The sequence below is a fragment of the Phyllostomus hastatus genome, unplaced genomic scaffold (assembly GCF_019186645.2).
Source record: "Phyllostomus hastatus isolate PE091 unplaced genomic scaffold, TTU_PhHast_1.1 phas_contig_524, whole genome shotgun sequence".
NCBI classification, from domain to species: domain Eukaryota; kingdom Metazoa; phylum Chordata; class Mammalia; order Chiroptera; family Phyllostomidae; genus Phyllostomus; species Phyllostomus hastatus.
In genome coordinates, this window is record NW_025333900.1 from 13,670,210 (window position 1) to 13,682,361 (window position 12,152).

Consider the following 12,152-nt stretch of genomic DNA (forward strand, 5'->3'; position numbering starts at 1 on the left):
AGTACACAAAAGAACTCTCATACCTGTATTTAATACTTACATACCCCGTTTTATAAGTTTCTCATTGATACATATTTAACACTACTCATACAGCAAAAAAGAGTAAACACCTTATACAGGAGTTATTAACTTTGAGTCTTAGTTAAACCTATCCTTCTAGTGTTTCCACGTGCATATGCAAGCAATACAAATTAACCACGGCCTCACTGCCTAATGTAAAAATTAGCATATTATATAGCAGAGGTGTCAAACTCATTTTCACCATGGGCCATGTTAGCTTCGCAGTTGCCTTCAAAGGGCAGAGTGTAATTTTAGGACTGTATAAATGTAAATACTCCTTAACACTTAAGCAAGAGCTCAGCACTGCTGCCAGGTAGAAACAAGGTAGAGGGGCCCCAGGCCTTATGTTCAGCACCTGTGCTATACAGCGTTAACCCTCCATATCTACTGCTCTCGTACCCACAGAGTCAACCGAGGATCAAAGATATTGGAAAAGGACTTTTGGTCAAGATGGCAGCTTAGGTAAACACAGCTCACCTCCTCAGACAAACACATCAAAATTACAACTAAAATATAGAACAACCATCACCCAGAATTGTCAAAAATCAAATTGAATGGAAGTCTGATAACTATGGATTAAAGAAACCACATCCATCCAGATTGGTAGGAGGGGCAGAGATGCAGAACTGGCTGGTTCCACACACATGTGTGATGGATGAAAATTTGGGAGGGATACATCAGGAGTGAGGAGCCCCAGCCCCATACCAGGCACCCCAACCCAGGGTTCCAGTGCCGGGAATATAAGTACCCACAACTCCTGGCTGCAAAAAGCAGCAGAGACTGAGTCGGGGGAAGAAACTTCTGGAGTCCCAAGCAGTTCCTTTTAAAGAACCCACACATAGACTTAATCAGACTCACTCCCTCTGAGCTCCAGCACTGAGGTAGCAGCTTGAAAGGCACCAGTGGCACACAGGGGGGAGTTGAAGTGTCTGGCATCAAGGTGAGAACAGGGGGATAGCTTTCTCCCAGATAGAAAGGCAGGCAGAGGCCACTGTCCCTTTCTCAACTCCCCCTAGGTACCCGCCCCCTGAACACAGCCTTAGAGCCAGCAGGTGGGTGCCATATCTGAAACTCCATCACTTGGCTAACACTGTCCCACCTAATTTACCAGCACACTCAAAGTGTTAAGTTACTTTTCCATATGAATGGCTGGTCTTGGCTCACCCTTCACAACTTCCTAAATCCTATCAAACAAGCAACAGCAGGCTTCAGTAAGCGTCCTAGCCTCCCCACCCCACACCTCTTGCTAAGTGGCCCCAGGCCTAGCACTAGCAGCAGCCAGCATAGATCCACAGTTTAGCTTCTCCTGTGAATCTCCAAGACCAGCACAAGTAACAGCCATCTCAGATTTCTTTATAGGTCACGCAGGGTAGTACCAGGCAAAACACAGGACAGGGCTGACCTCAACCTGTACCAACAGGGAAACCCTAGAGCCTGTGCACCCTGTGGACAGCTATAGACCACTTCAGAGCACCACCACCCTGCCCCTGCACAGCTGATCCTCCAGAGGGTGGAGGTTGGTGGTCAGTGGTCACAGCCAATCCTTGCAGCTGACTGCCCTGGGCAAATTCCTCTCATTGACCTGCCAACAGCAACCAAGGCTCAACTGCAAGAGGAGGATGTAGTCAGCCCACAGAGATGGTGCACTTCAAGTAAACAGCTTGGGTAATAGGGATGTCTGTGCCACTGAACCCTACAAGGCACCTCTACGTTAAGCCACACTTCCAAGAAAGGGAGTCATAGTAGCTCAACCTAATACATAGAAATAAACACAGGGAGGCTGCCAAAATGAAGAGACAAAGAAACATGACCCAAATGAAAGAACAGATCAAAACTCCAGAAAAAGAACTAAACAAAATGGAGATAAGCAATCTGTCAGATGCAGAGTTCAAAACACTGGTTATAAGGATGCTCAAGGAACTTAGTGAGGACCTCAATAGCATAAAAAAGATCCAGTCAGAAATGAAGGGTTCACTAATTGAAATAAAGAACAATGTACAGGGAAACAGCAGTAGAGTGATGAAGCCAAGAATCAAATCAATGATTTGGAACATAAAGAAGCAAAAAAAAAAAAAAAACAAAAACCAAAAAACAACCACAAAACACAACCATACAGAAGAGAATCCAAAAAACTGAATTTAGTATAAGCAGCCTCTAGGACAACTTTAAGCATTCCAGTATTCATATTATAAGGGTGCTAGGAAAAGAGAAAGAGCAAGAAATTGGAAATCTATTTGAAAAAGTAATGAAGGAAAACTAATTTGATGACGAAAACAGACATGCAAGTCCAGGAAGCACAGAGAGGCCCAAACAAGATGGATACAAAGAGTCCCAGTCCAAGACAAATCATGATTAAAATCCCAAAGGTTAAAGATAAAGAGAGAATGTTAAAAGCAATAAGAGAAGTTAGTTGCTTAGAAAGGAGTTCCCATAACACTGTCAGCTGATTTCTCAAAAGAAACTGTGCAGGCTAGAAAGGATGGCAAGAAATATTCAGTCATGTAAAGCAGGGACCTAGAGTCAAGATTGCTCTACCCAGCAAAGCTATGATTTAGAATTGAAGGGCAGATAAAAAAAAATCCCCAACAAGAAAAATCTGAAGGAGTTCATCACTGAACCATTATTTTATGAAATGTAAAAGGGACTTAAGAAAAAGATCAAAACTATGAACAATAAAATGGTTATACATATGTATCAACAATTGAATCTAAAAAACAATCTAAGCAAGCAAGAACAGAGACAGAATCAAGGCTACGGAGAGCATTTTGATAGTTGACAGACTGCAAGGGGTAAGGGGATTAAGAAGTACAAATAGTTACAGAATAGCATTGGGAATATACATTACTGTATAAGAAATAGAACAGCCAAAGAATTTATACATATGACCCATGGACATGAACAATGGTGTGGGAATTGCCTGAGGGAGTCGGGGACAGCTGGGTGGAAGCAGGCAAAGGGATAAAAATTGGGACAACTCTAATAGCATAATCAATAAAATACAATGTAATATATATTTTGGAAAAAATAAGTTACCCATTTGCTAATATGTACAATGTAGTTAGGCCTACAATATTTGTATCTGTACTGAACATGTACCTTTTTTTATTATCCCCTAAACAATTCAACTGTTTCCACAGCATTTACATTGTATTAGGTATTATACATAATCTAACTTTAAAGTAAATGGACGTGCATAGGTATGTGTAAATACTGTACCATTTTATATAAGGTACATGAGCATTTGCAGATTTTGATATCTGCAAGGTATCCTGAAACCAATTCCCCAAGGATTCCAAGGGATGACTGTGTATCATTCTGTAGCATTTTTCGATTAAATGATACATACTGGCAATCTCTCCATAATGAACTCAGGGATTTTTTTTTCATCAGCTGTAGTGTCTGTTGCATGTTTACCCCACCAATTTCCTATTACTGAACACTTGAGATCTGTTAAGAGAAACAATGTCTCATTTTGTACCTAGGCATGAGTACCTGTAGGATGATTTTCTAGAAATGGGATTTATCAGTCAAGGGTAAACACATCCGTGATTCTGGCAAACATGAAAAAAAGCATCCCCATACTGATTGTATGATTTTGCATTTCTACCAGGAATGGACCTAGAGCCAAGAGTATCTATTTGTCCCTAATTCTATCAACAAAACAGTATCAAACATGTAGATGTTTAATAATCTGTTAGGTAAGAAATGGTACCTAAGTATAGTTTCACTGTGATTTTCTCTTATGAATGAGATTGAACATCTTATTTGTTTGGAGATCACTTTAATTTCCTTTTCCATACATGTCTTTTCCTTATTTTTCTTTATACAGGGGTTGTTGATCTTTTCTTCTTTTTAGGAGCTCTTTACATATTCAAGAGATTGGCCCCTTGTCTTTAATAGGCATTACCAATATTTTTTCCCCTCCAATTTGTCATTGGTTTTTTTTATTTTGCTTAGGGTAAAACAACATGATTTCAACTAAAGCATAAATATGATGAAAAATAATCAGCTATTTGAATTAGGATAGAGATCAAATTTCCCAGAATGAAGTAATCTTCATAGATACAGAATTTGAATTCATTTTCTAAAATATGGGCTCAGTCATACAGCTTTATTATGCAGCTTCCTTACTTAAAGAAAGTCTCTCAATTGTTGGCTTTCTGAAGTGGTAATAGCAAATTTTTATCAAAAAACATCACGATGTGTATGTGTAATATTGTGCATATATTATCTGTGCTGACAGTGGGGTAATAAAGAACAGGAAGAAGAGTGGAAAGGGAGATAAAAGAGTTGAGTAAGAAAGAGGAGTAAACACTGGGGGATAGATGATATGACTAAGTAAGAAAGAGGAAGAGAGTAAGTTCCAGACCAGAGAAGATATCTAAGATCATCCACAAAATTTAGGGACAATGAGAGAAGAATAAATGTCATGCTGTCATATAGCACTCTGATCTAGGTTAAACAGTAAGTATGTTTTAACCACTTAATAAATCATTGATTGCCTATTATATACATGATATAGTGCTAAAATCAAGGGGTTATAATTTATTTGAGAAAACAAGACATTTAATTTTGAAAAGCAATAAATACATAAGTTTAAAAATATAATGATATACCAAATTAACTACTTTCTTCTTAAGATGAAACAAGAACCATTATATTTAAATTTAAATTCAACACGTCTTGAGCACTGTAGTAAAAGACTGTGTAAAACATGCATAAGGCATGTTTTAAAGAAAAAAGTATTTTAAGTAGTTCAAAAACTAAATCACTTTTAAGTAGAGAGGTCTAAAAATAATAACCTTATCTCTTGGTTGTTTTTGAAAATCAGTACTGCTACTGGGCATTTTATAAACTTTTTTATAAGGTGAGTAATTCAAAAGTCCAAGATGGCTAGGCTGAGAAAGATCTTCCAAAATCACCCTTTCAGACCTTGAGGGATTAGAGGCATAATCAGAATTTTCGCTTGGACTGACACTGGAGAAAAAAGAAAAAAATTTATTTTAGTTCTTAAACAGCTTATGCATTCAATCCAAATTTCTATTACATTAAATAAGAATACCTGAAATGCTGCTGGAAGTCAGATTCACACTTATGAACTTAAGGCAATGCTTCAACTAAATTTTTAAATAAACCATAATTAATTTTAAACTAGCAATCTATGTATTTCTAGAGCTTCTATGCTAGAATTACTTAAGTTTCAGAGAGCATAGAAATAGATAAAGCCCAAAATATATATTTCATATTGTTTTTATATCTATAAGGTGTTTTCTTAATATGTAAATGATTCTCTAATACTTCTATTTTTTCCCTAAACTGAGTTATATTCAAAATTATAAGACATTATTTCCTATTCTAGAGACATATTAGAAACACAATAATAATAAAATCCAGCCCTGGCTGGTATGGCTCAGTGGACTGAGCCCCAGCCTGTGAAACAAGGGGTCATGGGTTCCATTCCCAGTCAGGGCACATGCCTGGGTTGCAGGCCAGGTTCCCAGTTGGTTGCGCTCGAGAAGCAACCACACACTGAAGTTTCTCTCCCTCTTTCACCTTTCCCCTCTCTAAAAATAAATAAATCTTTAAAAATAATAATATTCATACATTTTACATTCATAAATTAAAGTCATACTCTGAATTCTATGTGATTTTCCTTACATACCTGGATAACTCTTCCCCTAAATTCTGCAAACTCCATTCTGTTATCTTCAGTTCATGTCTTAAAGAAGCAACATTTGCAAGCAAATTTTCTTCTTCGTTGTCGTTCTTATAGTAGTTTGAAGAATTAGGTTCCATTTCTTAAAAAAAGAAATGAATTTCTACTACCTTGCAGGAAAGAACCTGTGGTGTCATTCAAGATACTCTCACACTAATAGAGTTTAACTCATTATTTTTCTATTTCAAATGTTGTGAAAAGTGCAATGGTGATTTAAAACAAAACAAAAAAAAGTTAACAATTTCACCCCAGCTGGTGTGGCCCAGTGGATTTAGCTCCAGCCTGTGAACCAAAGGGTCACTGGTTTGATTCCCAGTCAGGGCACATGCCTGGGTTGCGGGCCAGGTCTCCAGTGGGGGACACATGAGAGGCAACCACACACTGATGTTTCTCTCCCACTTTCTCCCTCCCTTCCTGTGTGTCTAAAAATAAATAAATAAAGTATTTTTTTTTAAGTTAACAATTTCTCTGCAATGTAAGGCCACAATGGAAAGTTCTATAGAGTTTTTTATTTTATTTTAATCATTGTTCAAGTACAGTTTTCTCCCTTTTACTCCCATTCCAGCCCACCCACCCATCCCTCCCCACTTCCCTCCCATTACCACCCTCCCCCTAGTTTTTGTCCATGTGTCCTTTAAATTTGTTCCTGTAAACCGTTCCCATTCTCCCCTGAAATTCCCTCTTCTCTCCCCTCTGGTCACTGTCAGCCTGTCCTCTATTTCAATGAATCAATTTTTCATTATAGCTAGGGTCTAGTTATTATAGTTCCCCTTTTCTAAGCACATTTAATCTTTCAAACAATTGCATAAACTAAGTATTTTTATTCCATGTTAAAGATGAAGAAAATAATTCTGGCTGGTATGGCTTGGTGGATTGAGTGCCAGCTTGGAAAGCAAAAGGTCACCAGTTTGATTCCCAGTCAGGGCACATGCCTGAGTTTCAGGCCAGGTCTCAAGTTGGGGGCATGTGTGAGGCAACTATTTGATGTTTCTCTCCCTCTCTTTCTCCCTCCCTTCCCCTCTCTCTCTAAAAATAAAATAAAATCCTTAAAAATAAATAAAGATGAGGAAAAGAAGAATAAAACAAACTAAATAATATTCTCAAGGTCACACAAACTAAATGGTGGAACCAAGGTTTGAACCTAAGTCATCAAGATCCAAAGACCTTTTAACTGTCACACTGCAATTTTCTTATTATACATCAATTTCAATGAGGTGTTTGAACTTACATAATCACATTACAAGCTCAGGACATCTCATAAAACTGGGATCATTACAGTCATTCATTTTCTTAAAGGCAATTTATTACCAGATAAAGAAATATCCCCTTCTCCCATTCCTAATGGCCTAAAATTTAAAAGCAGATTCATATCACAAGCACATAGATCAAAATGATCTTCGGCAGGTACACTCACAGAAATATAAGATAGAAAGCTTTTGTTTCTTCAACTAAAGTGTATCTCTAGAGCCCTGGCTGATGTAGCTCAGTGGATTGCACGTGGGCTGCGAACCAAAGGGTCGCAGGTTCAATTCCCAGTCAGGGCACATGCCTGGATTACAGGCCAGGTTCCCAGTGGGGGCCACATGAGAGGCAACCACATATTGATGTTTCTCTCTCTCTCTTTCTTCCTCCCTTCCCTTCTCTAAAAATAAATAAATATAATCTTTTTTAAAAAGTGTATCTCTAGGGTTGTAAAGTTTAAAGGGCCACAACTTTTAAAAATACATATTCATAATTAATACAATTAAATGAAGGTTTTATAATCTCTACCATTTCTTACTTTCTGTATCATCTTAAAAGTACATTCCTTTAAGATCCCATTTACCTTTGTCATTGTAGCATCTCTCTTTTACCACCCTTCTAGAATTTTGACCACATCCCAAACTTCAAATGACTAGAAGTCCTGTGAATTACGTTCAGGACTGTAAGACACTTAGATAAGTTCAGTATTTTCAGTGAATAAATGATTACTAAACTGCCCTTCCTTCCCCCTCTTCAGCTAAAATAGTATGACAAGTTATTCTCAGATGTGAGGAGAAAGACTGAAAAAAAAAAACACCCCAAAAAACTCTCACCTTATTGGAAGAAACTATGGCAAGAAATTGAGATACTAAGCAGTCTTAGAGAAAATGTTTCTATCCTCTTTCCCCTTTTGTTTCCACAAATTTGCTTCTACTTAAGTGAGAAGACTCTCCCAGACAAAAGTCAATCAATCAGGTCCCCATTCTGCTTTATCTTTTCAACATCTCTAGCTTCCTACAGGATGGTGAAGGAAAAAAAGCTAAAGAAAATTTGGGTAGTGCTCGCTTTGGCAGCACATATACTAAAATTGGAAAGATACAGAGAAGATTAGCATGGCCCCTGCACAAGGATGACAAGCAAATTCGTGAAGCGTTCCACATTTTTAAGTCTAAAAGAATACACCTCCACCAAACCAGCTCTGCAAGAGATGCTAAAGGGACTGCTTTAAGGAAAGGAAGGAAAAGACAGAGAGAGGAACACAGGAACGTAAAGGGCAATGAATAAGTACCTATCAATAATAACCTTAAACGTAAATGAATTAAATGCTCCAATCAAAAGGCATAGAATAGCTGAATGGATAAGAAAGCATGACCAACACATATGCTGCCTACAAGAGACCCACCTCAGGATAAAGGACCTACACAGGCTGAAAGTGAAGGGCTGGAAACAAATTTTCCAAGCAAACAGACAGGGAAAAAAAGCTGGGGTAGCAATACTCATATCAGACAAAATAAACTTCCAAAAAAGGGCCATAAAGAGAGACCCAGAAGGTCACTTCATAATACTCAAGGGAAGACTCCACCAAGAAAACATAAACATTGTAAACATACATGTACCCAAAAAAGGAGTACCCAAATACATACAGAAAATCTTAGAGGACTTCAAGAAAGATACTGACAGCAACACAATTATAGTGGAGGACTTTAACACCCCACTGTCAAAAATGGACAGATCTTCCAAACAAAATATCAACAAAAATACTGTGGCACTGAACAATACCCTAGAGGAAATGGACTTAACTGATATATATGAGCCCTCCATCCCAAAGAAGCTAAATACACATTCTTTTCAAATGCACATGAAACATTTTCAAAGATAGACCACATGATAGGACACAAAACAAGCCTTAATAAATGAAGAAAATTGAAATCATACCAAGCATTTTCTTGGATCACAAGGGACTGAAACTAGAAACCAACCCCAAGGACAAAAATCAAAAACACTCAAAATCATGGAGATTAAATAGCATGCTATTAAACCATGAATGGGTCAAGAATGAAATTAGGGAAGAAATCAAAAAGTTTCTGAAAACAAATGAAAATAAACTCACAACAACCCAAAACCGATGGGACACAGCCAAGGCAGTTCTGAGAGGGAAGTTTATAGTGATACAGGCATACCTAAAAAAGATAGAAACATTTCAAACAAACAACCTAACCCTACGTCTACAAGAACTCGAGGAACAACAACAAAGACAGCCCAGAGCAAGTAGAAGGAAGGAAATAACCAAGATCAGAGCAGAATTAAATGACATAGAGACTAAAAGCACAATTCTAAGGATCAATGAATCCAGGAGCTGGTTCTTTGAAAAGATAAACAAAATTGACAAGCCTTTAAGCACACTCATCAATAAAAAAAGAGAGAAGACCCAAATAAACACAATCAGAAATGAAAGAGGAGAGATTACAACGGATACCACAGAAATACAAAGGATTGTAAGAAATTAGTATGAAGAACCATATGCCAAGAAATTTGAAAATCTACATGAAATGGACAAATTTCTAGAAAAACATACTCTTCCAAAACTCAATGAAAAAGAAGCAGAAATCCTGAACAGACCAATAACAGCAAATGAAATTGAAGCAGTAATCAAAAAAATCCCAACACACAAAAACCTGGGACCAGATGGTTTCACAGGAGAATTGTACAAAGCATTTAAGGAAGAGCTAAACCTTATCCTTCACAGACTATTCCAAAAAATCCAAAAAGATGGGAGACTCCCAAACTCTTTTTATGAGGCCAACATCATCCTAATTCCAAAACCAGATAAAGACACAATGAAGAAAGAAAACTTCAGACCAATATCGCTGATGAACATACATGCTAAAATCCTCAACAAAATATTGGCAAACTGCATCCAACAATACATTAAAAAGATCATACACCATGACCAAATGGGATTCATCCCAGGGATGCAAGGATGGTACAATATTCGCAAATCAGTAAATGTAATACACCACATAAACAAAAGCAAAGACAAAAATCACATGATCATAACAATAGATGCAGAAAAAGCATTTAATAAGCTGCAGCACCCATTTACGATAAAAACACTCAACAAAGTGGGAAGAGAGGGAGCATTCCTCAACATAATAAAGGCCATATATGAGAGATCTACAGCCAACATCATACTCAATGGGTAAAAACTAAAATCTTTTCCACTAAGATCAGGAACAAGACAAGGTTGTCCACTTTCACCACTTCTATTCAATATAGTACTGGAAGTTTTAGCCACTGACCAGACAAGAAAAAGAAATAAAAGGCATCTGAATCAGAAAGGAGGAAACAAAACTGTCACTGTTTGCAGATGACATGATAATGTACATAGAAAATCCTATAGACTTGGCCAAAAACTGGACTGCAAAAACTGCTAATAAATGAATTTGGCAAAACAGCAGGATACAAAGTCAATACCCAGAAATCAAAGGCATTTCTGTACACCAACAATGAAACTGCAGAAGCAGAAATCAAGAAAAAAAATCCCATTTGAAATAGCAAAAAGAAATATAAAATACCTAGGAATAAACCTAACCAAAGAGGTGAAAGATCTGTATTCAGAAAACTACATAATACTGAAGAAAGAAATCAAGGAAGACACAAACAAATGGAAACATATACCGTGTTCATGGACTGGAAGAAATAACATCATCAAAATGTCCATACTATGCAAAGCAATTTACACATTCAATGCAATACCTATTAAAATACCAATAGCATATTTTGCAGACATAGAACACTTCAAAAATTTATATGGAACCATAAACGACCCCAAGTAGCTGTTGCAATTTTGAGAAAGAAGAGTAAAGTAGGAGGGATCACAATACATGATACTAAACTATATTACAAGGCCACTGTAATCAAAACAGCCTGGTACTGGCATAAAAACAGGCACATGGACCAATGGGAAGAGAAGAGAAAGCCCAGAAATAAATCCAAGTCTCTATGGTCAATTAATATTTGACAAAAGGGGCAGCAACAGAAAATGAAGTAAAAATAGCCTCTTCAACAAATGGTGTTGGGAGAACTGGACAGCTACATGCAAAAAAATGAAACTAGAGCACCAACTTACACCTTACACAAAAATAAATTCAAGGTGGATAAAAGACTTAAATATAAACTGTGACACTATTAAGGTCCTAGAGGAGAACATAGGCAAGAAAATCTCAGATATTTCATGCAGAAACATTTTTACTGACATGTCCCCTAGAGCAAGGGACATAAAGGAAAGAATAAACAAATGGGACCTCATCAAAATAAAAAGTTTCTGCACAGCTAAAGAAAACAGTATCAAAAGAAAAAGAGAACCAACTGTATGGGAAAACATATTTGCCAATGATACCTCAGACAATATATAAAGAACTTACATGGCTCCACTCTAAGAAGACAAGCAACCCAATTAAAAAATGGGCAAAGGACTTGAACAATTCTCCAAGGAGGACATACAGAGGATCCAGAGACACATGAAAAGATGTTCAATATCGCTAGCTCAGAGAGATGCAAATTAAAACCACAATGAGGTACCACTTCACATCAGTCAGAATGGCCATCATAAACAAAGCAACAAACAACAAGTGTTGGAGAGGTTGTGGAGAAAAGGGGGCCCTAGTGCACTGCTGGTGGGACTGCAGACTGGTACAACCACTATGGAAAGCAGTATGGAACTTCCTCAGAAAACTAAAAATGGATCTGCCTTTTGACCTAGCAATTCCACTGCTGGGACTATATCCTAAGAACCCTGAAACACCAATCCAAAAGAACCTGTGCACCCCAATGTTCATAGCAGCACAGTTTACAATAGCTAAGTGCTGGAAGCAATCTAGGTGCCCATCAGTAAATGAATGGATCAAAAAACTCTGGTACATTTACACAATGGAATTCTATGCATCAGAGGGAAAGGAGCGCCTACCCTTTGCAACAGCATGGATGGAGCTGGAAAGCATTATGCTAAGCGAATTAAGCCAGACAGTGAAAGAAAATTCCATATGATCTCACCTTTAACAGGAACCTAAACGACAAAACAAAGAAACAAGCAAAATATAGTCAAAGACACTGAAATAGAGAACAGGCTGACAGA

General features: G+C 37.5%; 1 protein-coding gene and 1 non-coding gene across 2 annotated transcripts in view; one reads left to right on the top strand and one right to left on the bottom strand.

Moving 5' to 3' along the window:
• The window catches only part of CCDC18 (coiled-coil domain containing 18), a 122,856-nt gene that overhangs the window by 109,656 nt on the left and 1,048 nt on the right, over window positions 1-12,152 (bottom strand). The window contains exons 2-3 of the mRNA XM_045847044.1: window positions 5,723-5,858; window positions 4,863-5,037 (exon numbers count right to left, since the gene is read on the bottom strand). Of these exons, the coding sequence (XP_045703000.1) occupies window positions 4,863-5,037; window positions 5,723-5,856 (309 nt within the window). The 5' untranslated portion in view covers window positions 5,857-5,858. The remainder of the gene's footprint in view (window positions 1-4,862; window positions 5,038-5,722; window positions 5,859-12,152) is intronic.
• On the top strand, window positions 8,076-8,182 carry LOC123824081. Its single transcript, XR_006786645.1, has one exon. It is a non-coding gene; the product is annotated as a U6 spliceosomal RNA (small nuclear RNA).